Genomic DNA, 25,900 nt, shown 5'->3' on the forward strand with positions numbered 1-25,900 from the left:
CTTTACAGCTGAAGAACCTGATGTAACTTCTGGCGTTATAGCAGCCAGAAGAATCTTTGTTCTGTATAGGTCTGCTCTTAACACTCTCCTGCTCAAAAATCTTAAGTGGCTCCTTACTCCCCAACACATAAAGTACAAACTTTTCTGCCAGGCATTCGAGGATCTCCCTTATCCAGCTCCGTCAGGAAGACCTGGGTTCACATCCCACCTCTGACACATACTGGCCGAGTAATCCTTGGCAAGTGACCTGCATCAGCGGAGATAGTTTCCTCACTCAGGAGTTCCCTGTATGAATGTAACCCAAGTTTCCAACTAAATCTGGGTTCTTTTGGATGCTGCTGCTTAGGTGGGACTCTGTAATGGTGGAAAGAATGGTGATGCAGGGCTGTGTGAGGGGTGGAGCTATTCCTAGAGCTTTGGAGAGGAGAGACATTTCTCATTCTTTCTTCAAGGTTCACACGTGGTTCCAAGTCTCTCTTTGGGACCGACTCCAAACACACAGAGAGAAGAAAGACTGTTCAAGCTGCAGACATGTAGGGGAAGTCAGCTCCTCAAAATGTCCCTGATTTCCAGCTTGTCTCCCTAGAGACTTTGGGGAATTTTCCCTTGGGTGAGGTCAGGGCCTCTCTCTTGGTTGAGCTGAGATCTCAATCGCACTCTTGTGTGTTTTCTAGTACATTTTAATCTGTCTAATGTCTCCAATTTCTGTTTGCTATCTGCTTGGATAAATGGGTTTGCTCACTATTCACTATTTGTGATTGGTCCTTTGTTTAACCAGTGTTGGTGAGAAGGGCTCAAGCTGGTGAATGTAATCTTGGCAACCTACCTTGGCAACCCTACTCCCACATGAGCTATTAGGAAAGTGGCTTTTTGTTTTGGAAATGATTGTATCTCTAGACCAGCAATATTTAGAGGCAGATAAATATAATTCTAGTCCAATATCCCTTTGTGGACTAGAAGAAAGCACCCAGCCTGGCATTATTCCAAGGGCTTTCCGGCCTCTCCTCCTTAGCTATCTTATTGGCTTTCCTCCTCTCCTCAGGGGCAATCCAGATCAATCAATCAGCGTTTATTAAGTGCCAGCTATGTGCCAGGAACTGCTTATCTAAATGTATAGAAATCCCATGTGGGTATACGCATAACCTACATGGGCAGCATACCTCTTATGCCAATGAAATCACAGACCTACTCCCTATCCCTATATTTGTACCTTATCTCCCAACTAGACTCTAAATTCCATGAGGGTAGAGACTGTGTTATGTAAACTATATTCCCCCTAGATCCTAGCAAAGTATTCTTCATGTAGTGATTAGTTAATAGATGTTTGTGGTGGTATGTGTGTGTGTGTGCATGTATGTGTGTATGTGTGTGCATGTATGTGTGTGTATGTGTGTGTGTGTGTGTGTGTGTGTGTGTTGGGGGAAGAAGAGCCCATGCACTAGTCCAGGATTTTAAATGGCCAGTGGGTGATGATTTATCTACATATGAATAACCATATGTGTATACCTACTCAAGAATATTCCATAAGAGTTGAGTGTCCTTGAATTCTGGGTTTCATGTAGACAAACTTACCGGTGGATGGGTATAATCTTTTTCCTAGAAAGGATTTATCCACTATGACAGGAGAGTTTTCTTTCTTAAACTCTCTGCAAAAGAGATGAGAATTTTGAGTTCCAATATCTCTTTCCATCTTCTTAGCTCTCAAGTGATCCTAGAGATTCACATCTGTCCCTACTCAGGGCCAGGCTGAGATGGGTTGCCAAGGGGAGTGGCAGATGAGTGGGCATCCCAAGAGGCCTTGGAGTCTGGTGTGGTCAAGATGCTTGCTGAAAATGAGCTCCTCCCCTTCTTGCCTAAAAATTCAAAGCTCTATTTCAAGCTGCTTTTATTGGAAAGGGGACAAAGAAAAATGGGTGAGTGATGAAGAATCAGAGAATGTTAGAACTGGCAGGGACTCTGAACACTTTCTCATTGAACCCCTTCCTCTTGCAGAGGTCCATAAAGGAAAAATCACAAGCCTAAGGTTACCCAGAGAATGGTTCTGCAGAAGAAGTAATAACTCTGCTGCATACTATTTGTGTAGCTCTCGGCAGGTCCCATAGCCTCTTTGGGCCTCAGCTACTTCAGGTGGGCTAGATGACCTCTTGAGTCTTTTCCAGCCTTCTTTCTATGATCTATGACTTAGAATGGGAAGCTAGGTGGCACGGTGGATGAAGTGATGGAACATTCTTCTTCCTGAGTTCAAATCTGTTCTCAGACACTTATTAGCTGTGTGACCTTGGGCAAGTCACTTAACCCTATTTACCTCAGTTTCCTTATCTGCAAAATGAGCTGGAGAAGGCAATGGCAAACCACTCCAGTATCTCTGCCAAGAAAACCCCAAGTGGGATCACGAAGCGCTGGAAAGGACTGAACAACAATAACAGCAAATGACTTAGAATCCAGGTGTCCTAATTCCTTAGCCAATATTTTTTCTACTACCCCATACATCTTCTTTCATCCCTCCCTTCTGCTACATCCTTTCCTTCCTCCTGCTTCCTGGCTTCTGGATATTATCTAGGACTAAGGGCTAGCTAGATTGGCAGTTGGGAGTAACATGCAGGGGAGTTCATTGAGAGACACTTTTGATGTTACTTTCATAAATGCACACATTTTTAATGCCAGGAAAAATTTCATTCTTCATGACATATAGGTATTTACTTTGTGATGTCAGGCCACAGCAGGGGACAGTTAAGGCTCAGAACCTTCTGTGGATGGCCATATGCAGGGAACATAATTTCCAGACCTTGCCTCAGGTTCCCAAATGCCTTATCCCAGCTCTGCTCCAGGTGACCCCTACAACCTGGTCTGTGTTATTTATCTCCTTTCTGTCATTTGTTCAATAGCCGTCCTCCCCTGCTCTGCCTCTTCATGTGACTTCCTCCTTGGGATGCTGATTCCAGCAGAGACTCCCCGAGCATGGGAAGCTGTAAGGACTCCAGCTGTGGGGTCCATAGATTGCTATGCACAAGCCACCAAAGAGTCTGCCTCAAGCCATACTCCTCTTTTGTCTATGTCCAACGGCAGTTGAGTCATTACAAAGTGTGACTAGCACATGATCATGTGAACCCAAGTTTGACTGCTCCAGTGATAAAACTTGGAGAAACTTGAATTAAATCATGTTATATGCCTCCTCTGGCTCCCCCCTTCCCCAATAAGGCAAAGCTTAAAGGGAAATAGGATTGAGGAACAAGAAGGAGCACAATTAACACAACTGGAGGGAGGAGAATTATGTCACTGTACCTTGGACTCCCATTACAGAATATCTGTGTGTGTAAATGAAGTATATATCCCTTCTAATTCTCTTCCCATAGAGAAAAAAAGGAATTTAAGAAAAACTGGTATGTACTATTGTATACAGGTGGGGGAGTCAGGAAGACTCATCTCTCTGAGCTCAAATCTGGCCTCAGACACTCACTAGTTGTATGACCCTGGGCAAATCACTTAACTCTGTTTGCCTCAGTTTCCCCATTTGTCAAATGAGCTGGAGAAGGAAATGACAAACCACTCCAGTTTCTTTGCCAAGAAAACCCCAAATGGGGTCACAAAGAGTCAGACATGACTGAAGGGATTGAAAAACCAACTGTTGTATACAATTTGCATCAATTAAATCAACCAACAAACATTTGTTAAGCACCTAGTATGTGCCAGGCATCATGCTCAATGATATGGAAACAAAGGTGAAAGTAACATGAGGCCCTGCCCTTAAGGAACTTATATTCTAGCCAGGTGAGGACGGCTACCTGATGTAGAAGTGGGGAAGGGGCTTCATATAGTTGCCTTATAACAGGGGGCGAGGGGGGAGATAACATGTGTGCATATGGGTATGTATAGAAGAGATGTGAGGTAATTTGGGGAGTCTTTGAGAGGGGGCTATCAGGAAGAGCTTTATGTAGAAGGAGACCTTTGAGCTGAGCATTGAAGAAAGCTAGGGAATCTTAGAGATGTTGGTGGGGAGGAGGAGGAGAAGATAGTGCATTCCAGACATGGGGCAAAGGCTTGAAGATGGGAGATGGATGTTGTGAATGAGAAACAGTACGTCTGTTTGATTGAGCCATATGGTGTGTATGAATGTTCTCAGGGAGGTGAAAGAATAGATACATGTAGATGTATCTATTTTACATGTAGATGTATCTGTTACTGACTCCAGGCCTGGCACTGTATCCACTCCATTACCTAGGTGCTGACCTCTTCCATAGAGCTGGCTGCTGGAAGACCTTAGCTGTCTGTAATCACAGGACAGAGATTCGACTCTGAGCTCCATCACTTACTGCGTGACCTTGAGGAAGTCACCTAACCTCTATGGACCTTTGTTTCCTCATCTGTTAAATGAGAGAATTTGACTTCTAAAGTACATTCTAGTTCTAAATCTGTGATCCTTTGATCCTAAATCTCAATGCAAACAGAGATGACTTTCCTGCCGAGTGCACTGCCCGGGTCAGAATCCATCATTTCTTGTTATAATCTGCTTAAAACAATGATCCTCTTGAACTCCTATAGCCAAGTAGAATTATCCCTCACTGTTGGCTTCCCTCAACTCTGGCCTCTGTCTGACTGAAGTAAAGCCTCATCTGGCATGTATAGGAAGTTTTTTCTTTTTGCTTGGTGTTCAATTGACTAAAGGTCTAGCTCACTATGAGATGAAGATCTGACAGGAGCTTCTTTTTAAAAAATTTATTTTACTTATTTTTTTAAACATTCTTTTTAAAAATAAAAATTCGAGTTTCAAATTTTCTTCCTTCCTCTCTTCCCTCCTCCCTAAGATGGTAAGCGACTTGATATAGGTTTTTTATGTATATATATATATATATGTATATATATACAATCATGTAAAACATATTTACATATTAGTCATGTTGTTAAAGAAGAAACAGAACAAAAGGGAAAAAAACTATGAAAAAATAAGGAAAGTAGAAATAGTATGTCTTGACGTGACAGAAGCTCTACAGCCAAATATTGACTGTGGAGGTGGAGTATACACACCTTCTTTCTACTTTGTCCAGCCTCTTTGGACACCAAGGCCTCACCCAGATGAAGAGCCACTGTCCCGGTAAACTAGAAGGGCTTTCTCTATGTAAAATGACTCTCTGAATTTATTTTAAACCTCCTAATTTTGTCCTAGGATAGTGCCCCAGACAGAAAGTAGGCAGAGCTTCCTTGGCAAGCCACAAAACAGCCATCATAGGGCTGTCCATCCATCCATTTAGCTTGGCCTGACCCCTTTGACATCTCTGTAGTAGCTTCTCCATCCCTCTTGGCAGGAGGCAGAAAAGAACCCATTTAGAAAAGGACTGATAGGGAAAGATATTGAATTTGTTAGGGGCAGGAATGATGGTGAGCAGATATGTTCTAGGTGGTTTTATTTCTCATCTCCTCCCCCTTCCACAAGGTCACTGTTGTCTCTAATTTCTGGATCTCTGTTTCTTCCTTCTCCATTGCAGGATTTGTGTGGTGCCACCACTTGTGATACCCTGGGAATGGCTGATGTGGGCACCATGTGTGACCCCAAGAGAAGCTGCTCAGTCATTGAGGATGATGGACTTCCATCTGCCTTCACCACTGCCCATGAGCTGGGTAAGTCTGGAGAACAGTGTGTAAGTGTGTGTGTGTGTGTGTGTGTGTGTGTGTGTGTGTGTGTGTGTGTGTGAGAGAGAGAGAGAGAGAGAGAGAGAGAGAGAGAGAGAGAGAGAGAGAAAGGATGGAGAGGGAGGAGGAAGAGGAAGAGAGAGAATGAATGAGGAATTCTTCTGCTCCTGGGTTTGCTCTGAATGTTTCTGAGCTCTTTTAGCATTTGGGCTCAAGGGGGACCCTTTTTAACACCTGCATGTCCTATGGCACTGAATGAGTACCTACTATGTGCAGCATGCTTTTATGGGACACTGTGACGAGATGCAGAAAAAGACAACTCACAGCCTGACTGGGAGTGGGGGCGGGGGAGGGAGATTGGCTGCAGGCATAAAAAGGACCTGAGAATACTTATAAAGCAGTATGGAACCAATTGTAAAGGACTTGGGGGAAAGAGAGGGACTGAGCTTGTGAGGATTCCACCATCTTTCTCAGCTATCACCCTATGCATCTCAGTTCCTCCAGGCTGCTTCTTGGCCCGACTTTCTGCCTCTGGCACCAGCTTTGTGGGGTCCCTCCCCCTTGACATAGAAAGCTATTTTTCATGGTTGTCCCGCATTTCTTCTTATCTCTGCCTGTCTTCCTTTGAGTGGTCTGCTTCCCTAGCCTAAACAACCACTTTCTCTTGTTTTACCCACCCAGGTCATGTGTTCAACATGCCCCATGACAATGTGAAGGTGTGTGAGGAGGTGTTTGGGAAGCTACGGGCCAACCACATGATGTCCCCTACACTCATCCAGATCGACCGTGCCAACCCCTGGTCAGCCTGCAGTGCTGCCATCATCACTGACTTCCTGGACAGTGGACATGGTGAGCAGGGAGAATTAAAAGAGGGAGGAAGGAAAGCCTCACTGGGAGGCCATATGTTGTTACCGAAGGGTTCCAAAGAGGGGCCCATTTTGTAAACTGAAAAATGCCATATAAATAGGAGCTATCATTGTTACTAGCTAGCTTGCTGGACCAGGGTTCTGATCTCCAACTGTAGGCTTTGGACAATGGTAGGAGGTGCTGTGGAACAGTGAAAAGAACACTATCTCTGGAGTAAGAGGTTTGTTCAGTCATTTTTTCGGTCATGTCTGACTATTTGTGACCCCCTCTGGGGTTTCCTTGGTAGATATACTGGAATGGTATGCCATTTCCTTCCCCAGTTTATTTTACAGATGAGGAAACTCAGGCAAATAGGGTTAAGCGACTTGCCCAGGGTCACGTAGCTAGTGTCTGAGGCCAGATTTGAACTCGGGAAGATAAGTCTTCCTGACTTCAGGCCCAGTACTGTATCTCTTCTTCAGTGTACCACCTAGCTCTCTTTTTGGAGTAAGAGGACCTGGGTTCAAATCCTACTTCTGACTCTTATTTCCTGGATTACTTTGGGAAAGTTGCTTAGTCTCATTGGGTCTCTGCTTCCTCATCTGTGAAGTGGAGTTAGACTAGATGGCCTCTGAGGTCCACTCTAGGTCTTCGATTGTATGATTTTAGGCAATGGTCAGTCATCTTTTCATACATTGTGCCTCTGTTGGGGACTATGATTTAATTAGCTTCTAGTAATAGCCCAGAATAGTTTCTTTTGCAAGAGGAAAGCTATTCTTTATGTTGGAATCTCTTATAAAAGATCTTCCCAGAAGTCAGGAAAAGAAAATTATTTATGTGTGTTCACCTTGCTGGAGAGAGTGGCTATGATATAGGGTGAATAACAGCAGGAAACACACCCCTGGTCAGCTGATGTTTATAAAAGTTTATAAAAATTTTTTTATAAAAGTTTATGTTTATAAAAGTAAAAATCTAAAATAGGAGCCAGGAATAAAAATCCTTGGGCTGTACAGAGAGGGCAAAAGTATGGGTAACAAGAAAGTTGAACTACAGAGCTTAATATAAGGTGGCAGATTTTACTGCAAGTATCACTAAGGCTTGGTGGAATAAGTCCAATGACTGGAATAAAACTCTGGAAGGATAGACCCAGTTCAGAAGACCAGGACAGGTAAAAGCGTGTGTCTCTGTGTGGGATGCCATGACATGGAGTAGCATTATATATAAAAAAGTTATATCATGTGAAGAAGTTTAGGAACCAAGGGAGTAGTTGGGAGGGGGCATGGTGAAGATCATTAGAGGCCAAAACAGAAGAAATATTGTCATTGGAATATACTACCAATCACTGGGACAGGAAGGAAATAGATGAAGAGTATGGAAAATACATCATGAGCTGGGCACAGAGGCATGACATAGTAATGGTGGGAGACTTCAATTATCCACATAACTGTTGGAGTTCCCTCTTTACCAACAGCAGAGCAGCTAATAATTTCTTGTCTTGCCTTAAGTATAATTCTATCCTTCATAAGGTAGATGTACCAACAAAAGGAAATTCTATTCTAGATTTGATTTTGATCACTAAAAAGTTAGGAGGTACTGGGGTGAAAATGATGAGAACCTAGGGGGAAATTACCATTTTATTTTTGAATTTGTGATAGAGAAGAGGAAACCAAGAATAGTGTTATATGTACCCTACATTTTGAGAGAGCAGATCTCAAAGGATGCATGGAAAAGATAAGAAGGATACCATGAACTAAGATTCTACAGTAGAAATTAGGACATGAGTAATGGGAAGCTCCCAAGAATAAAATTCTGAAGACATAAGAAGAAGCAATTCCAACGAGAAAGAAAAGAGGGAATTGTGTATAGAATCCAGTGTGGATATGCAGGGAGCTCTCTGATCAACTTAGATTTAAAAACAAATATCTAGAAGATGGAAGCAAAGATAGGTAGTGGGGATAAATATAAAAGTGTAGCATGACGCTGTTAGGGCAGCTAGGTTAGGGTGTTTAGGTGGATAGAGCACCAGCCCCGGAGTCAGGAAGACTCATTTCCATGAGTTCAAATCTGGCCTCAGACACTTAAGAGCTATATGATTCTGGGCAAGTCACTTAACTCTGTTTGCCTCAGTTTCCTCATGTGTAAAAAATGAGCTGGGGTAAGAAATGGCAAAGCACTCCAGTATCTTTGCCAAGAAAACCCCAAATGGGGTCACAAAGAGTCAGACATGATGGAAACAACTTAAAAACAATGACACAATCCTATTAGAATTGTGTCAGGATTGCTAAAGCTTGTAATGAGCTGTGAGGCTGGCTAGGAATCCTAAGAACAACAAAAAAGTTTAGAGCTATAATTGGAAGGTCAAAGAAGGGATAGGATAGCTGTTTGGGGGTGTACGTGATAATGATAATGGATGATGGAGTGAAAGCATAGTCGCTCTACTCCTTATTTTGTTTCTGTTTTCTCTGCAAAGAAGGATGATCTTTGGATTGTAAAGGATAGAGCAGAGGTAGCCAATAGGGAGTTAATACCTGGGACAAGTAGGGTGATAGAACTCCTTGCTGCTCTTGATGTATTCAAGTCACCAGACCTAGACAAACCTAACCTACTGAAAGGACTGGGAGATGTCACTGCCATGCTAGCCTCAGTGATTCTTGGAAGATTGCGGAGACCGGGAGAGGTACCATAGGACTGGAGAAGGGCAAACATTGTCTAGATTTAAAAAAGAAAAAGGATGAGAACGGAGTCTCCAGAGGATAGGCTAGTGAACTTGACTTAGATTCTTGGCAGAGAGCTAGAAGGTATTAACAAAAGGATGATAAGTGAACTTGTGGGAAGTGATAGTAGTGTCACAAAGAACCACTATAGCTTCTTCAGGAATGGATCATGTCAGACTGATCTTATTTCCCTTTTTGACAGGACTAGTAGACAGGTATCGAGAAAAAGCTGTAGATGCAGTTTTCCTGTGTTTTAGCAAAGCATTTGACAAAGTCTCTCATCCTATTGTGGAAAATATGGAAAGATATCAGCTACAGAATAGTGCAGTTAGGTAGAATTAGTGGAATGGATAGCTCCAGAGAGTGGTCATTATAGCACATTTTCAATTTGGACAAAGGTCACTAGTGGAGTATGCCAGGGAACTGGGCTTGGCCTGGAGTGTTTAATATTTTTTATCAGTGCCTATCTAAGACATAGTGAGCATGCTTATCAATTTTGCAAGTATCATAAAGCTAATTTGTTGGGTGAGAGAGTAATCGGAAAACTCTAAACAGGTTAGAACTCAAATGGATCTTTGATCCCATTGATGTGCATGTTCTCTCCAGTGATGCAGATCACAATTCTTTCATGCCTGTGCATTTTGTATGACTCTTGGCCTTATCATCCCATAAGTTTACTCAGGAAGAGTACTCAGTGTGCTGGGGGTCTTTCTTGCTTTCTAGTTCTTAGAAGTTCCTTATCTGTTATATACTACATTCTGCTCATGGTCACCATATAATTTTCCATTTGCCCTATGAGTTGTACTATTTTAAAAAATTCTTCAGAGACTGTATTTGCAGTTATACAAACTTTACATAAAGCTTGGCAAGATACTCAAGTAGGCAAAGTCACTCCAAGCACATTTGAGGATGAAAATGGAAAGATGACAATAAACAGAGAAAAAATGGAAAAGATCTGCAAAAGCTTTCCATAACAGACTCTTCAAATCAGTGAAGATGATAAAGCCACCACACTTGGACTCTATCATCACAGTCTCAGAAGCACTTAGCGAGGTTAGAGATGGTGTTAGAGAAAACAAAGACAAGAAAAGCAGCTATGTTAGATCAAGTATACAAAGAGGAAATCATTGCTGGAGGTCAGTCACACAGTTGTGAGAGTGCTGAAGAATCGATTCACAAGGTATTTAAAGATACCAAAGGGAAGAGAAAAAATTCAGATTTTATCAATGTCCTAAATCCTAAATTGGAAATTTATGTTTATTTCTGAGTATAACATTTTAAGAAGGACATTGATAACCTAGGTGTCTAGAGCGAGGCCACCAGGATCATGAAGGGCCTCAAGTTTGTGATCATTTAATGATCACTGAGGGAACTGGGAATGAAAGAAGCTCCTTCAGGAAACATGATAGCTGTCTTTAAATATTTGAAAGATTATTATCTGGAAGAGGGATTAGACTTATTCTACTTGAACCCTCAGGGCCGAACAATGTGGATAAAAGTTAAAAAGGTAAATTTAGGCTTGATATAAACAAAAGTTGTTGTTGTTTAGTTGTTTCTTATTTGTGTCCGACTCTCTGTGACCCATTTTGGGGTTTTCTAGGTAAAGAGACCCATTTCCTTCTCCAGATCATTTTACAGATGAGAAAACTGAGGTAAATAGGGTCAAGTGACTTGCTCAGGGTCACGCAGCTGGTAAGTGTCTGAGGCCAGATTTGAACTCAGGAAGATGAGTTTTCCTGACTCCAGGGTCAGTGCTCTATCCACTGGGCCACCTAGCTGCCCTAGTATAAGGAAAAGCTTCCTAATAGTTAAAATGATCCAAAAATGGAATAGTCTATCATGGGAAAGAGTAGGTGCCCCTTGTTAGAGGAGTTCAGACAAAGGCTGGATGCTCAATTGTTGGGTGTGTTGCAGGAAGGATTCTGCAGGTATAGGCCGGATGAGGTGGTCTCTGGGATACCTTCCAGCTAGATAATGTATGGCATAATGAATAAAGTGGGTGGACTTAGAGTAAATAAGACCTGAATTCAAATCCTGCCTCAGACACTTACTAGCTTATAAGACCCATGGCAAGCCCTTTAATTTCTCCAAGCCTCAGTTTCCTCATCTACAAAACGGGGTTAATGATAGTACCTAAGTCACAGGATTGTGGCAAGGATCCAATGTGTGCTTTTCAAACCTTGAAGAGCTATGTGAATACCAACTGTTATTCCAGCTCTCAGATTCTGGGATCCTGAGTTAGGAGACCTGACTTACAGCCCTAGTTAAGGTCTACACTGAGGCAGCTGGTTGGCATGGGATAGAGTGCTGGATCCTGGGTGGCAGAGGATAGAGTGCTGGGTCCTGGAGTCAGGAAGACTCATCCTTCCAGCCTCAGACACTTCCTAGCTGTGTGACCCTGGGCAAGTCACTTAACCCTGTTTGCCTCAGTTTCCTCACCTGCAAAATGAGCTGAAGAAGGAAATGGCAAACCTCTCCAGTATCTTTGACAAGAAAACCCCAAATGGGGTCGTGAAGAGTCAGGTGCGACTGAAACAACTGAACAATGGCAAGCTCTTCGCTTGCCACCTCTCTTGGTAAATCACTAAATCTCACCTTTGTAATGCTTTGACTTCCTTGTCTATAACATGGTTAGAACTGTTCCTGTCCTCTGTACCTCATATGAGTATGAGGGCAGAATGATATGACAGGAGAGAGAGTTCTTTGGAACAGGTGGACCAGAGGCAGGGTAATGGGCTAAAAGAGCTCTAATAACAACCCTTGGGTGTGGGGGCAGAAAGCTCTTTTCCCTCTTCCTCTTTTGGCAAGTAGCCGTGGACTGCTGCAAATTCACCTCAAGCATCCGGCAGTCCCGGCCTCTCTCACCTCCCCCCTTCTCAACTACCTTGGCTTTCCACAGGTGACTGCCTCTTGGACCAACCCAGCAAGCCCATTTCACTGCCTGAGGATCTACCGGGATCCAGCTACACTCTGAACCAGCAGTGTGAGCTAGCCTTTGGTGTGGGCTCCAAGCCCTGCCCCTACATGCAGTACTGCACCAAGCTGTGGTGCACGGGCAAGGCAAAGGGCCAGATGGTGTGCCAGACCCGCCACTTCCCCTGGGCAGATGGCACTGGGTGTGGAGAAGGCAAGTTCTGCCTGAAGGGGGCTTGTGTGGAGAGGCATAACATCAGTAAGTACAGGGTGAGTACCACAGCCTGCTCTTTGCTGGGGACACCAGTGAGTGGGGGGCAGGGTAGAGTGCCTCTTGTAATTCCTTTCTTTTCTTTTTTATTTGTAATTGTAAAAATTTTATACTTAAATACAAAATATGAGAAGAAAAAAGAAACAATACTGAAACTAAAATAATACAAAATAAGAAAAAAAAGCATTGCCGTATGCACAGCAGAATGTGAGAGGATTCAAAATATACAGCAATAAATTTCCATTTCAAGAAAACCTATGTAATAAATACTAAGCATTGTTGAGAGCTGTCCATCTTTGCTTCCTTGTAAGTTTTCTTTTGTTCTCTGCTGTGCACTTTTTACTTTGTTCTTTTCCCCCACTTCTTCCCCAGAAGCTGTAATTCCCTTCTGTAGGGACCCAGTGTCTAGGAAGAAACAAATGCCTCCATATGAGAACCAGGGATCCAGATTCTATTTCTTCCACTAATTCATTGTATAACCTCAGGGATGGTGTTATTTTTTCAATGAACCTCAGTTCTTCTATCTATATCCCTCTCTGCTTCCTAACTTTTAAAGAGTAGAGAGAGGATATAAAGTAAATTCAAGGAACTTAATGGGTTTTACTGAATGACTTGATGAAAGAACCTTCCAGAGGGAGTAGGTGTTAGGACCCCATATTTTGTGTCCTCTTTTAGTACCTTGGCAAACCCTAAGCTTGACCCATAACCCTTCAGGGATCGTTCTTTCTCCATTAATGTCACCAAGTTGGGATTCTTTCATTCATTCATGATTCAATGAATACATACTTATTAAAGGCTTATTAGGTGGTGGGCACTCTCCTGGGTGTTGTTCTGTGCTGTACAAAAATGTACCAGCTGTGCCTCTGTCCTCAAGGAGCTTCCAGTCTAGTAGACTACTAGTGATAGGCGCTTAAATTGAGCCATGAGTTAAAAAACCTGAATGAATCTCAGTGGGTTTGCTGAACCCAGAACCAAAGGTCATAATTGATTTTTACAGACCTGGAATTCCCTTCCACCCTTTGCAATCTCCCTCCAACCTTTCAAATCAGAACATCACCTTGCTTAGAAATCACCACCTCATTTGCTTCATGTCCTTGGCTAGTAAAGGACTTGATGACCCTCAAGGGAGGCCCCCACAATGAATCCACTCTCTTCTTTGCCATGTTAGAATACCCTTCTGGGTTACTGAGTGAGGGCTTGGCTCTATTTGCTGTGAGGGTGAGGCTTGTTCACCAAAAACAACATTCGCTTAGGGGCCAGTTACTTGTATTGGCCTGGAAGTTGGACATAGCCCTGCCCTCTTAGGGGCTTGTAGTCTGAGGGTTACTGAAGGATAAGGAAAATAGAATAAACATGTTGAGTAAATACACAAAAAGGTTTAAGCCTTTCTCTTTGGGTATGTAAAGTGATGTCATGTGGAAGAGGGATTAGGGTTGTTTTGCTTGGCCTTAGGGGGTAGGGTTAAATAGCTAATAGATGGCATTGAAAGGCACTTTTTAGCTACATGTAAGAACATACTTCCTAAGAGTTAGTGGGACTTGGCCTCAACCCTTTTTCTTCCCTCCCCCTCCCTCTCTCCTCAACTCCCAGGATAGCTTGCTTCTGGCTTCTCCTTCTCTGAGCTGGAGTGGGAGTCCAGGTTGCCAGATAAATATGTGACCCTCACTCCATTGTAATCCCTGGGAATGTGTTGCATCTGAAGTAGCAGGATCCCCCTCACTGGAGGGCTTCAAGGGCTGGTTAGGAACACTTGTCAGAAATGTTATTCAATAAATTTCTTTAAGTTGAACAATATGAGGTTCTTCCAGCTCTAACTCTGTTCCTAGGATCTATCACATATAATTTAAGCTAAAGAGAGACAGCTTGGCATAGTAGAAAGAGTACTGGGCTTATGGTTAGGAAGAAGTGGTTTTAGATCATGCATCTTATACTTGCTAGCTCCATGACTTTGGACAAGTTATGTGACCCCTTTGTGTGCCTCAGATCATCCCATAGGACATATTGACTTATAAGTCATAGGGGGGTTGTGATCTTCATAAGAGCAAAGGCATGCCATTCCAGAACTTTCCTATTCTGATGAAATCACAGCTACTTTTTATTTTTGCAATATTTTACATTCCAGGCTGGCACAATGTTGGTTGGATGGTACGTGCTTAGGGATTGCAAACTCATTTTAAAATATCAAAAATGCCAGGAAAACATGATTTGGAGACTAAATTTACTGTTCCTTCTCTCCCTGGGCCCTAAACAAAATCAAACCCTCATTCCACAATCTGTCTCAAAGTTGAAACGATTTTAGGAGTGTGGGAAGCTGAATATTGTCAGTATCACTAATCCTATCCATTAGCAGATTATACTGTATGGTATAGTCTAGCAATTTAACCTATTTGCTTAGAGTTATAGTGTGACCTTATGAATCTAAAAGCACCTCTTCAAATAGATTAAATAGGTGCTTTTAGATTCATAAGGTCACACTATTTTTTTTCTTTTATACCAGTATCACTTCTTAATAACTCTTCACTCCTAAGAGAATAAAAATACAACTATGCAAAATAAACTGACAGGTTGAGCTTGTCTGGCAGTGTATATCCTTCATCCCACATCCATAGACCACAACCTGTCCACTGAGAAGAGGCAGCTCTGCTTTGTCAACAGTTCGCTGCAGTCTCTATTGGTCACTGCATTTTTCGGAGTTCTAATGAGTTTAAATGTTTCCCTTTATATTGTTGTGGTCATTGCATAAATTGTTCTTCTGTTTCTACTTACTTCATTTTGCATCAGTTCATACCAATCCTCCTAAGTTTCCTTGAATTCTTCATGTACATATTCTTACAGTGCAGTCATCCATTATATTCTTATATGAACATTTATTCAGCAATTTCCCAATTGATGGGCACTTACTTTAAGACAAACTGTTAATGGGGGAAATGGAGAATATTAGGAAAGACAGGAAATGATATAACTAGTAGCAGTTTGTGTTCAATCCTATGAATGTGATGTTGGCTTTAGTTTTTAAAAGCATAGTTATTTACCAAAGTTACATTCTTAATTTGCTTAGCCAACCCTTTTTTCTCTATAGCGAGTGCAAAGATAACTTCTAGCTGGGGACGTGCTGGTAAATGTTTAACAACTGGTTCTCTGAAAAAATGTATGCAGGAAATGTTTTTAAGTTTAGTTTGCATTATTAACATTTTCTCCAACACTTTTTCTTTTGAGGCCATCGGGGTTAAGTGACTTGCCCAGGGTCACACAGCTAGCAAATGTCTGAGGCCAGGTTTGAACTCAGGTCCTCCTGATTCCAGGACTGTAGCTCTATCCACTGTGCCATCTAGTTGCCCCTGCATCACTTTTTAAAGGCTAGACAGCCAACAAAACAATAAATAAAGCTCTGATTTGTAGCATTTACTGATTTCTGAGGTACAAATATTCACACCGAAAATTTAACAATTCTATTTGAGTCGGCCTAAGCAGACAGCTGCTTCCAGCCCAGCACATGGGAATTCTGGGAAATTTTGAACCAGTGGTGGAGTCTAAAAACTAATATTGCTTTACTTGAGGATAAATGCACTAGTGGGTTGTTGAGTCAGGGGGATTTCATGGATACTAAGCAGTCTTGGTCTTTCCAGGTGGATGGTTCCTGGGCCAAATGGGAACCTTATGGCCCCTGCTCTCGGACCTGTGGTGGAGGTGTGCAGTTGGCCCGACGGGAGTGTAGCAACCCTGCACCTTCCAATGGGGGCAAATATTGTGAGGGAGTGAGAGTCAAGTATCGATCCTGTAACTTGGAGACATGCCCCAGCTCAGGTGAGGAGGAAGCAGGAGCTGGATCTCTAATCCTGGGAATGTGGGAGTTGGGTCTGGATGCTCAGTCTTCTAAAACATTAAACTAAAGCATCAAAACTACTCTATCCAAGATGGCAACTGTACAATTGGCAATGCTTAAAGGGTTCTTCTGATATCCCTCCTCTTGCCTCTGGGAAGAGGGTTTCTACACTGAGCATGAAGGGTCTCCTGAGCATGAAGGTCTACCACCTTCATTTGCAAGTCTATCCCTCTCCCTCCACTACATAGCGAATCATCAACTGGCCTACTTTTAAAAGTTTTGTGGAGGGAAATGCCAGAACTTCTCTTAGTTAAGGGCGCTAAGATTTCCATATTCTTGTAGTAGAAGAGAGACTGTGGGAAAGGACCAGCACATTGGATGTGAAGATGGGGATTCTAGTGGCATCTGGACCTGGAGAATTGGGAAAAGTGACCCTGGAGAATCTAATTTACGTCTCTGCCAATTTTTTGGGAGTCAGTTTATATCAGCCTCAGTTTTAGCTTTCTGTCAAATGGGGGAGAATGATGGGCAAGGCTGAATGCAGAGAATGAATTTCTTATGGCTAAAAATCCCCCAGGAGTCTTGGCCTGCCCTCCCATCCCATCCATCCAGATCTCTTTCTGAGACTCCTGTGTTTGCTTCCCCCCACCCCAGTCTCTGGCAAGAGCTTCCGGGAGGAGCAGTGTGAGGCTTTCAATGGCTACAACCACAGCACCAATCGGCTCACCCTCACCATGGCCTGGGTGCCCAAGTACTCGGGCGTCTCACCCCGGGACAAGTGCAAGCTCATCTGCCGAGCCAGCGGCACTGGCTACTTCTACGTGCTTGCGCCCAAGGTGAGCAGAGACTAGATGGGGGAGATCACAACAAGGGTGTCTTTCTATAGAGAAAAGCTGAGGGAACATGCCAGCTCATCTCTCTGTCTCTCTCTGTCTCTCTCTCTCTGTTTCTTTCTTTCTTCTTCTCTCCCCATGGGGATTCCATAGGTGGTGGATGGTACCCCATGCACTCCGGATTCCACCTCAGTTTGTGTCCAAGGCAAATGCATCAAGGCAGGCTGTGATGGGAACTTGGGCTCCAAGAAGAAATTTGACAAATGTGGAGTGTGCGGGGGAGACAACAAAAGCTGCAAGAGGGTCACCGGACTCTTCACAAAACCCATGTGAGTTTTTTTGTTTGTTTGAATATAATAAGCCTATAACTAGAAATTCTAATTTAAAGTTTAAAATTTTTTTTTAATAAACATTTATTTTCTCTTCCTCCAAAATCTCATGGCCCCACTGGGGGAAAATAATAGCGATAAAATCCCTGTGACAAAAATACATAGTCAAGCAAAAAAAAAAATAAAGTCCTATATTGGCCATATCCAAAAATGTATTCTGCACCCTGAGTTAATCCCCTTCCTCTGCCAGGAGTTGGGTAGCATGCTTCGTGGTCAGTCCTTCAGACTCATGGTTGATACAGAAATCTTAGATCTTTTTAAATTGTTTTTCTTTATGCTGTTGTTTTAGTGTGAATTGTTCTCCTGGTTCTGCTCCCTTTATTTTGCATCAGTTTATTCAAGTCCTGCCAGGTTTCTCTGAAATCATCTCCATCATTTCTCCATATTGTTCTGTTACATCTACATATCATGCTTTGTTCAGCCATTCCTCAATTGATGGGTGCCCCTCTTAGTTTTCAGTTCTTTGCCACCACCAAAAGAGCTGCTATAAATATTTTTGTATCTATAACATCTTTGATTTCTTTGGGGTATAGGCCTAGTAGTGATATCACTGGGTCAACGGGTACGCAGTTTAGTAACTCCGGGGGCATGTTTCCAAACTGCTTTTCCAAATAGCTGTACCGATTCATCACTCTCCAAGAATGCGTGAATGTGCCTGATTCCCTAAAGTCCCTCTGGCATGTGAATTCTAGGCCTAGCAGCTGTTGGAGGGGGTGGTAAAGGAGGAAAGCACCTTCCCCTTCTCTCCCCCCGTACCCTAGCTGTGAATGAAGGAATTCTAGAGTGACTGAGACAGATTCCAGACCCTGCCCAGTACTCCCAGCCATAATAATAATAGCTAGCCTTTGTATAACACTCTAAAATTTACAAAAATGTGAACCTCATGATGGCCCTATGAGAGAAGTGCTATTATCATGCCCATTTTACAGATAAGTAAACTGAAAGAAGTTAAAGGACTTGACCAAGGTATACTGCTAGCAAAGTCTGAGACGGGTTATAGACTCAAGTCTTCTAGGTTCCAAGAACAGCACTCAAAGTATATATACTTTGCCACCTGGCTGCCTAGCACATAGTGCTTCCCTTGTCCCCAAATCTTTGAAGTAAATTTCATAAGTATTTATTGAATGCCTACTATCTGTAAATGGTAGGTGCTTCAAGTGATTAAAAACAAACAAAACCTAACCAAGATGGGGTCTTTGACAATGGGAGATCAGGGGAGCATACAGTTTGGGCAGACAGAGGATGTGTCCTCTTATAAAGGCTCCTATCTTTCTCCTGGGCTTTCTGACATTTCTTCAGATTTGGGGGAAGGTTTGAGGTAAGGGAGTTGATATGAACTAGAAGAATAGCTTCGGAGTGGGGACCAATGAGTGGTGTGGATTTTCATTACGCAGAAAATGGTGACTTGAAGCCCTGGCTTCTTCTGAGATCCTGGCTCTATGGAGCCTATTGACTCCAAAACTCTAGGGCAGAGGTTCCCAAACTTATTTGGCTTACCTCCCCCTTCACAAAAAAAAATTTCTCAGTGCCCCACGGAAATCTACTTTATTTAACCCTTTAACTTTTTTTGAAATTTGCATCATTTCAAAAAATATAAAATATATGTATTTTAAAAAAATGACACATCTTAAATTTAACAATTTATTGTAAATTTGTGAGGTTTTTCCTGCATTGAAATTTTGATGACACAATATTGCATCACATAACCATATAGTATCGTATTGGAAACAAGTCATCACACGCACATATTCCTGCTGATGCATGCTGAACTTCCTGACAACATGCTTGCCTCCAACACTTGCTTGTTAAGACCTGTCAGCGGACTTGACCACTGATGGGTTAAAACTTGCATTTTGTGTGTTTATTTGGAAAATAATGTAGTCACTATGACTTTAACTTTGTTGCACAACAGATGAAACACATATGAACAGTTTTTCAAATGAACACACTGATGCCAAGAGCAGTCACTTTTCTCAAGTTCAGGTCTAGTTAGAAGTCTGTTCTTTGACAGTCTCTCCCCTTTTGCTATCAAAGTCTGTTTTTTGCGGGGAGCACATACACAATGGTTGACATAGGGATACATTGACCCTGAGAACTTGAGGCTCTTAAGCCTTGGCCTCTGAGGATTGACTCAGTTGCCCTTTGGACTGAGCACTCTCTGAGTGCATACTTGAAGTGAGAGAAGGACATTTGGTTGCTGTATTCAGGAAGCTAACAGGGCCAAGTCGCATATGTGGCAAATGATACAAACAAGTAATACAAAAACAAGAACTATAGGGAGTAACATAGAGTTAGCTCACAGTGACCCAAGTGGAAATTATCCATCTGAAGGATGATCTCTGGCATAATTTGGCTATGAGAAACTCTACTTCTGAGTCATCTCCCCTAGTTAATACTTGGTTCTATGACTGCAAATGCCTTTTAGTCTTAGTCTAACCAAGCCACAATCAAGAAGGTAAACCCATTGTTGTGGAAACAGCAACAACATCCAAACCAACTGAGTCCTCCCCCACAACAAAAACTGTAAGTCAAAACAAATGGAAAATTAATATCTGGTTATCTAGAGTTCTGTATAATGCAAGCTTCAGTCCATTAGTATAGATATGAAGAGGTGATGGTAATGAATGCTGGGATGTGGTTGCTGCAATGACTGGTCTGTGTAGGATTGGTTAGTTTGGGAAGGCTGTAGGATTAGGGATGCTTCCAACTCAGCCATCTTCACAAAGAGGTAGGTAATCATAAGAATAGGGCAGCTAGGTGGCGCAGTGGATAAAGTGTTGGTTCTTGGAGTCAGGAAGCCTCATCTTCCTGATTTCATATCCAGCCTCACACACTTACTAGCTGTGTGACCCTGGGCAAGTCACTTAACCCTGTTTGCCTCATTTTGCTGATCTGTAAAAGGAGCTGGAGAAGGAAATGGCAAACCACTCCAGTATCTCCTCCAAGAAAACCCCAAATTAGGTCACAAAGAGTTGGATATGACTAAAACAACTGAACAAAAACAAAAATCACAGGAATAGGTGAATATGGATTGGGTCTATGATTTTTTTTATGCCAATGCATGTTGGGACCTTCTCTGCAACTTACAGTTTTAGAGAGGTGCCTAGAACATTTAGAGATTAAGTGACTTGATCAGAATCATGCAGACAGTAATGTCAGAGGTGGGGGTTTGAACAGCGGTCTTCTTTATTTTGAGACCTACTTGCTATCCACCATGCCATGTGGCCTCAATTCTAGGGATATCATAATACCAGGCACATAGCCGGTAGGTGCTTGTCGGTTCATTTGTAAAATCATTTACATATATGGTACTTTCAGATTTGCAAATTGTATATTATCACATTTGATTCTCACGACAACCCTATGAGGCAGGTGGTGCAAATATTATTATCCTGGTTACAGATGAAGGAATTGAGGCTCAGAAAGGCTGAGGGACTTGTTCATGGTCATACAGCTAAGTGGTGGTCCCTGAGCTCTAAATCTTATGCTCCAAAGTGTCAGAGCTGGATTTTGAACCCAGGTCTCTTGACTCAAAGTCCCAGTTCTTTTCATGATACCATGAATATATTTTTTATTTTGTTCAGACTTATGCTATCATTGGTATGGAGCAAATTCCCTGGTTAGAAATTGCTTCCATCAATGCATATCAGCAATTTGTATCTTATCTGCAATTTATAGTCTTAGAATTGCCGGGAGGCCCGCCAAATATAATATATGTCAGAGATGGAAGCTGATCTCAGATCTTCCTGACTCCACTATATCATGCTGCCTTTTGCCATGAACAAAGCTTAACCTAAATGAGAATTATCCAAAATTATTAGTGGCTGCTATTAGGGTGTTAGGTTTCCCTTTAATGGAACTCTTTGAGGAAAGGCTGGATTACCTGTTGGGTACAATGTTCTGGTATAGGATGGACTAGATGGGCTCTGAGGTCAAATCTGTGAAGTGGCACAGGGCTTAATTTTTTCTTCTGATTTAACCCGAATTAAACAGGAGCTGAACAAACTACTTGTCAGGTGTATCACAGTGGAGATTCCTTCCATGTATGGGTTGGATTAGATTGCTGCTGAGGCCCCCTCCAACTGTTAAATTTAGTGATTCTGTGAACCCTTACCCTATCAAAGCTTGTCTCTAACCCCTATTCCATTTTTTTTCCCCTCACACAGGCATGGCTATAACTTTGTGGTGGCTATTCCAGCAGGAGCCTCAAGTATTGACATCCGCCAGCGGGGCTACCAAGGCTTGATCAATGATGACAACTACTTGGCCCTGAAGAATGGGCAAGGCAAATACCTGCTAAATGGGCACTTTGTCGTGTCCGCTGTGGAACGGGACCTGATGGTGAAGGGCAGCCTGGTCCGTTACAGTGGGACCAGCACAGCAGTAGAGAGGTTGCAGGCATCAAGGCCCATCCTGGAGCCTTTGACTGTGGAGGTACTCTCCGTTGGCAAGATGACCCCACCTCGCATCCGATACTCTTTCTACCTACCCAAGGAACCCCGGGAGGACAAGTCTGCCTATCGTAAGGACAATCGAGGATCTTCTGTGCTCAACAACAGTGTCCTCAGCCTCTCTAACCAAGTGGAACAAACGGATAACAGACCTTCAGCTCGTTGGGTGGTGGGCAGCTGGGGGAGCTGCTCTGTGAGCTGTGGGAGCGGACTGCAGAAACGTGTGGTGGACTGCCGGGGCTCCCCAGGGCATCTTGCTGCTTCTGCCTGTGACACGGTCCAGCGGCCAACAGAGACAAGGCCCTGTGGGGAGCCCTGTCCGACTTGGGAGACAGGTGCCTGGTCTCCCTGCTCCAAGAGCTGCGGCAGGGGATTTAAGAGACGACCTCTGAGGTGTCTAGCCCATGGGGGACGGCTGCTGTCCAGGGACCAATGCAACCTTCGTCGGAAACCCCAGGAGTTGGATTTCTGCACCCTGAGACCATGTTGAATCAGGCTCTTTCTGCCACCCCCTCACTCTCCCCACCCTCACATTAGGGCCATCAGCATTCTGGTCAGCTGGCACAGTGGGCACTGGCCAGGGGGATCACCTCAGGACCCAGCTCACATCCAGGAGCTAAGGACTATTGAACAGGGGTGAGTGGTTCTCCTCACCCTCCCTCACTTGAGCAGAGTGGTACTAAACTCACAGTCTACCTCGTGCCAGGCTCCTCCAGTGCCCAGGTGCGGGGGGGATAGGAGGGAGAACCTGAGAGGAGAGCATGCTGGGCATGGACGGATCAGAGCCCAGTTTAAAAAGAGACCTGGAGATTAGGCATCTCCAGGGCAGAACTTCAGGTACTGTGGCACTGCCTCAAAGGAGGCCGCAGGCTGCTGGAAGAGCCGAGGCTGGCAGCCTGGCACCCTCAGGGGGGCCTGAGGGCTCTCGCACCATCTCTGAACAATGCAGGTTTTCACGGTGCTTGCGACCCACTTTTCTTTTCTGACTGGTAATGGGAAAAAAACCAAAAACCAAAAACCCAAACCCAGCAAACTCAAAACTGCAGGATAAGGAGACCCTAAGGAAAAGGGGAAACAATTAAATACCGTAATGGTGAGGTCATTTTCATCATGGGGGGATGGGGATGTAGAGGGAGTCTTCAGGAATTTCCCAACTTTCTCTTCTCCTTCATGGTCCCCCAAAACATTCCCCTCCTCTCAAATCCCCCAGGTTTGTAGAGTATTGTATTCATTTGGGGCTGCAGGTGGGGCAGAGGAATCATCTTTGAGGAATAGCCGCTATAGCCTTGTAGGGATGACAAGTCCTTAGAGTCGAGAACAACGTGAGAATATGGAAGTTGAGAAAGTCTAGATCCTCCTGAAAGAGGGATTGGACCAGAAAATAAAATACAATCACCTTCGGGATCCTGGAAATTGTACCAGAACCAATGCCCAGTGTAAGGAAACCTAAGGGGTAAACTCCAGACAGGAAGCTGCTGTCACTGGGGTTGGAGGCTGTTGTACTTGTGTCTCCGGGATCTCTTTGCTTTAAGATTCTTCTGGGTCTTGCCCAGCAAGGGTGCTGTTCCCCCATAGTGAATGACCCTTTCTCTCCAGAGGGGCCCACCTTCTACATTAGCCCAGACTGCCCTCAGATTGACCGTAGCGGCATATCCCTGGAGACAGTGATGCCTCAGAGAAGAGATGGTGTGGCCCACTGGTCAGGACCAGAGAAGGCTTAGGATGGCAGGGTGCTTAGCATTGAGGTGCTTTCCCTTTCTCTGACATCAAGACTGCTGTGTGACCTTTGGCATGTTTATTTGCCTCCCTGGACCTCAATTTCCCCACCTGTTAAATGGGGTTAATTGCTACCTCAGGTTCTACTTTCTGGGTACCCCTATTCTCCTTTCTTCCATATCCTCACTGCACACTAGGCAGTGGTGACATCCTATCCTTGTGCTGAGTGCCCTTCTCAGAAGGTCATGCTGTATGGGCCATGAAGATGAGTAGATCTGTTTGGGGTAGATGCTGGTACTCCAATCCAGGTTTCCTTAGGGGCTAATATCACGAAGCTTGTAGTTTCACCTATGATAGAATTTCAGAGTTGACAGATCTCTGAGAGGCCATCTAGTACAATCTGAACACAAAGCATGAATTCCCCTGACTTTTTTTTAACCTAAGAATAATTTGTAGCCTTGAGGGAAGGTATTTCAGCTAAATTCGGAGTCTGCAAATCAGATGGCCCAGGTGATCCATGCCAGGGGAGTAGAAAGCATGTTTACATTCTGTGGGCCCCAGGGCCCCAAAGAGATTTGGCTGGCTGTGGGTTAGAGAGAAGACTATGGTGTTAGGGATGGAGGCTCATTCGTAACTACATAGAATTCTTCTTCAGAATAAATCACCCCAGTCTTCTATGTCTGATTGCTTAGTGATGATTTCTTTAAAGTTGAGACCTAGATCCAAGTGGAGGGGGTTCCCCAAATGAGATTAAAGAAGGTGGGGTTCCTAGGGAGAGGATTTTGATTCCTCCAACCACTCAATTAACCATTAAATGAACTTTTGCCCTCTAGCCTCTCCTTAGGGCCTGAACTGAAGGGTAGAATTCCTTTAGGAGGGGGAAAAATGTCCATGGCCATTGGGTGGTGAAAAGTAGGGATCTTTAAAGGGGACAAGGACTACAACCAGAGGTGAGATGGGGGTTCAAAACGCAGAGCAGGATAATCCGTTTTTAGTGCATTTCACTAGGAGTCAGGGATGGGGTGGATGCTGTGAAGAAAAGGCAGGGGCATGGATGAGGGTAGGTGGATAGTAGTGATGTCTCCACTGAGCTGACTGGCCTCTTAGAAGGAAAATCCTTGTTATCATTCACTTCATGTGGATCTTTAAGGAGGAAGATACTTTCTTGTTCCTGACACAAACCAGGTCCAGAAGTTGGTTTTTTTTCCTGGTTGTTGGTATTTTTTTCTTCTTCCTTACTAAAAAACATGACCAAGGTAGCTTATTTAGAAGTTACCCTTGACTATGAACATTCCACTAATCAAACTTTGTCTTCCAGGACTGAGCAGAGATCGAATTTGAGACAGATTTTTGGAGGCCAGGTCTAGGAGGGCCCCTCGAAAAACCAAATTTTTTTCCCATTGGTTTGGGGACTAATAGGAATTGGGTTTAGCTTGGCCTTGTCCCCTTTATCCTTCCTGTGCACTGACTGTAGGAGCCTGACCCTAGCACTCACCTTACTGACCTTGTGCTGTGGGACAGGGGGGAGGCAGCAAAGGGGCATCCTGAGGGACTGTTTTTGTTTCCTCTACCTGATGATTGGCTCCCCCAAAATACCAGAACTTGTCACTGTCACTTGTGGAATTTGTTTTTTGTTTTTGTTCCCTTTGGGGGGCGGGCGGGGTATGTGTGTGTGTTTGTATGTGTGGTAAGTTTGGTTCGTTTACGCCCTGCGTACTGCAGAAGGACAGTGGAGCCTAGGTACTGGCTGGGCTATGTATACTGTGTATACCTGGGAGCTGGCTAATGAGTTGTGAACAGCCGCTCCTAATAAAGTTGTAAGGATTTAAAATCTTTGCCGGGTCTCAGTGTTTTTATCTCTTCATTGGACATTTCCTAAAGCTGACTGAAGGATCCATTCAGTTAGGAGAAGAGGCTGGTGTTCTAATTTAACTCTGGTGTAATACATTTTAAAAATCACTCAGTTAATAAGCATTTATTAAGTGCCTATTATGTGCTAGGCTAAAAGTGCCAGAGCTACAAAAAAAGGAAAAACAGTCTCATGGCAAGGACCTCATAGTCTAATAGGGGAGACAACATGCAAAGAACTATGCACAAAAACTATACAAAAATGCACAAAACTATGCACAACTATGTACAGAATAAATTGGAAATAATCAGTAGAGGGCAAGGCACTAGCACATTAAGAGGGACTGGAAAAAATATATAGATTCTATTCTGGTTCAAACTGGTTAACTGGGTGACTCTGAAAAACAAAGCAAATAAGAAAACCCTTTGATTCAGTAAAAAAGCATGTACATAAACACACATATACCTATG

General features: G+C 43.4%; 1 protein-coding gene across 1 annotated transcript in view; it reads left to right on the forward strand.

Moving 5' to 3' along the window:
* ADAMTS15 (ADAM metallopeptidase with thrombospondin type 1 motif 15) overlaps window positions 1-22,383 on the forward strand; it is a 36,093-nt gene extending 13,710 nt beyond the window's left edge. Inside the window, exons 2-8 of the mRNA XM_036746654.1 lie at window positions 5,481-5,613; window positions 6,307-6,474; window positions 12,085-12,368; window positions 15,996-16,173; window positions 16,847-17,028; window positions 17,179-17,354; window positions 21,581-22,383. Of these exons, the coding sequence (XP_036602549.1) occupies window positions 5,481-5,613; window positions 6,307-6,474; window positions 12,085-12,368; window positions 15,996-16,173; window positions 16,847-17,028; window positions 17,179-17,354; window positions 21,581-22,355 (1,896 nt within the window). The 3' untranslated portion in view covers window positions 22,356-22,383. The remainder of the gene's footprint in view (window positions 1-5,480; window positions 5,614-6,306; window positions 6,475-12,084; window positions 12,369-15,995; window positions 16,174-16,846; window positions 17,029-17,178; window positions 17,355-21,580) is intronic.
* The last annotated feature ends 3,517 nt before the right edge of the window (window positions 22,384-25,900 follow it).

This window comes from Trichosurus vulpecula, chromosome 2 (assembly GCF_011100635.1).
Source record: "Trichosurus vulpecula isolate mTriVul1 chromosome 2, mTriVul1.pri, whole genome shotgun sequence".
Taxonomy (NCBI): Eukaryota; Metazoa; Chordata; class Mammalia; order Diprotodontia; family Phalangeridae; genus Trichosurus; species Trichosurus vulpecula.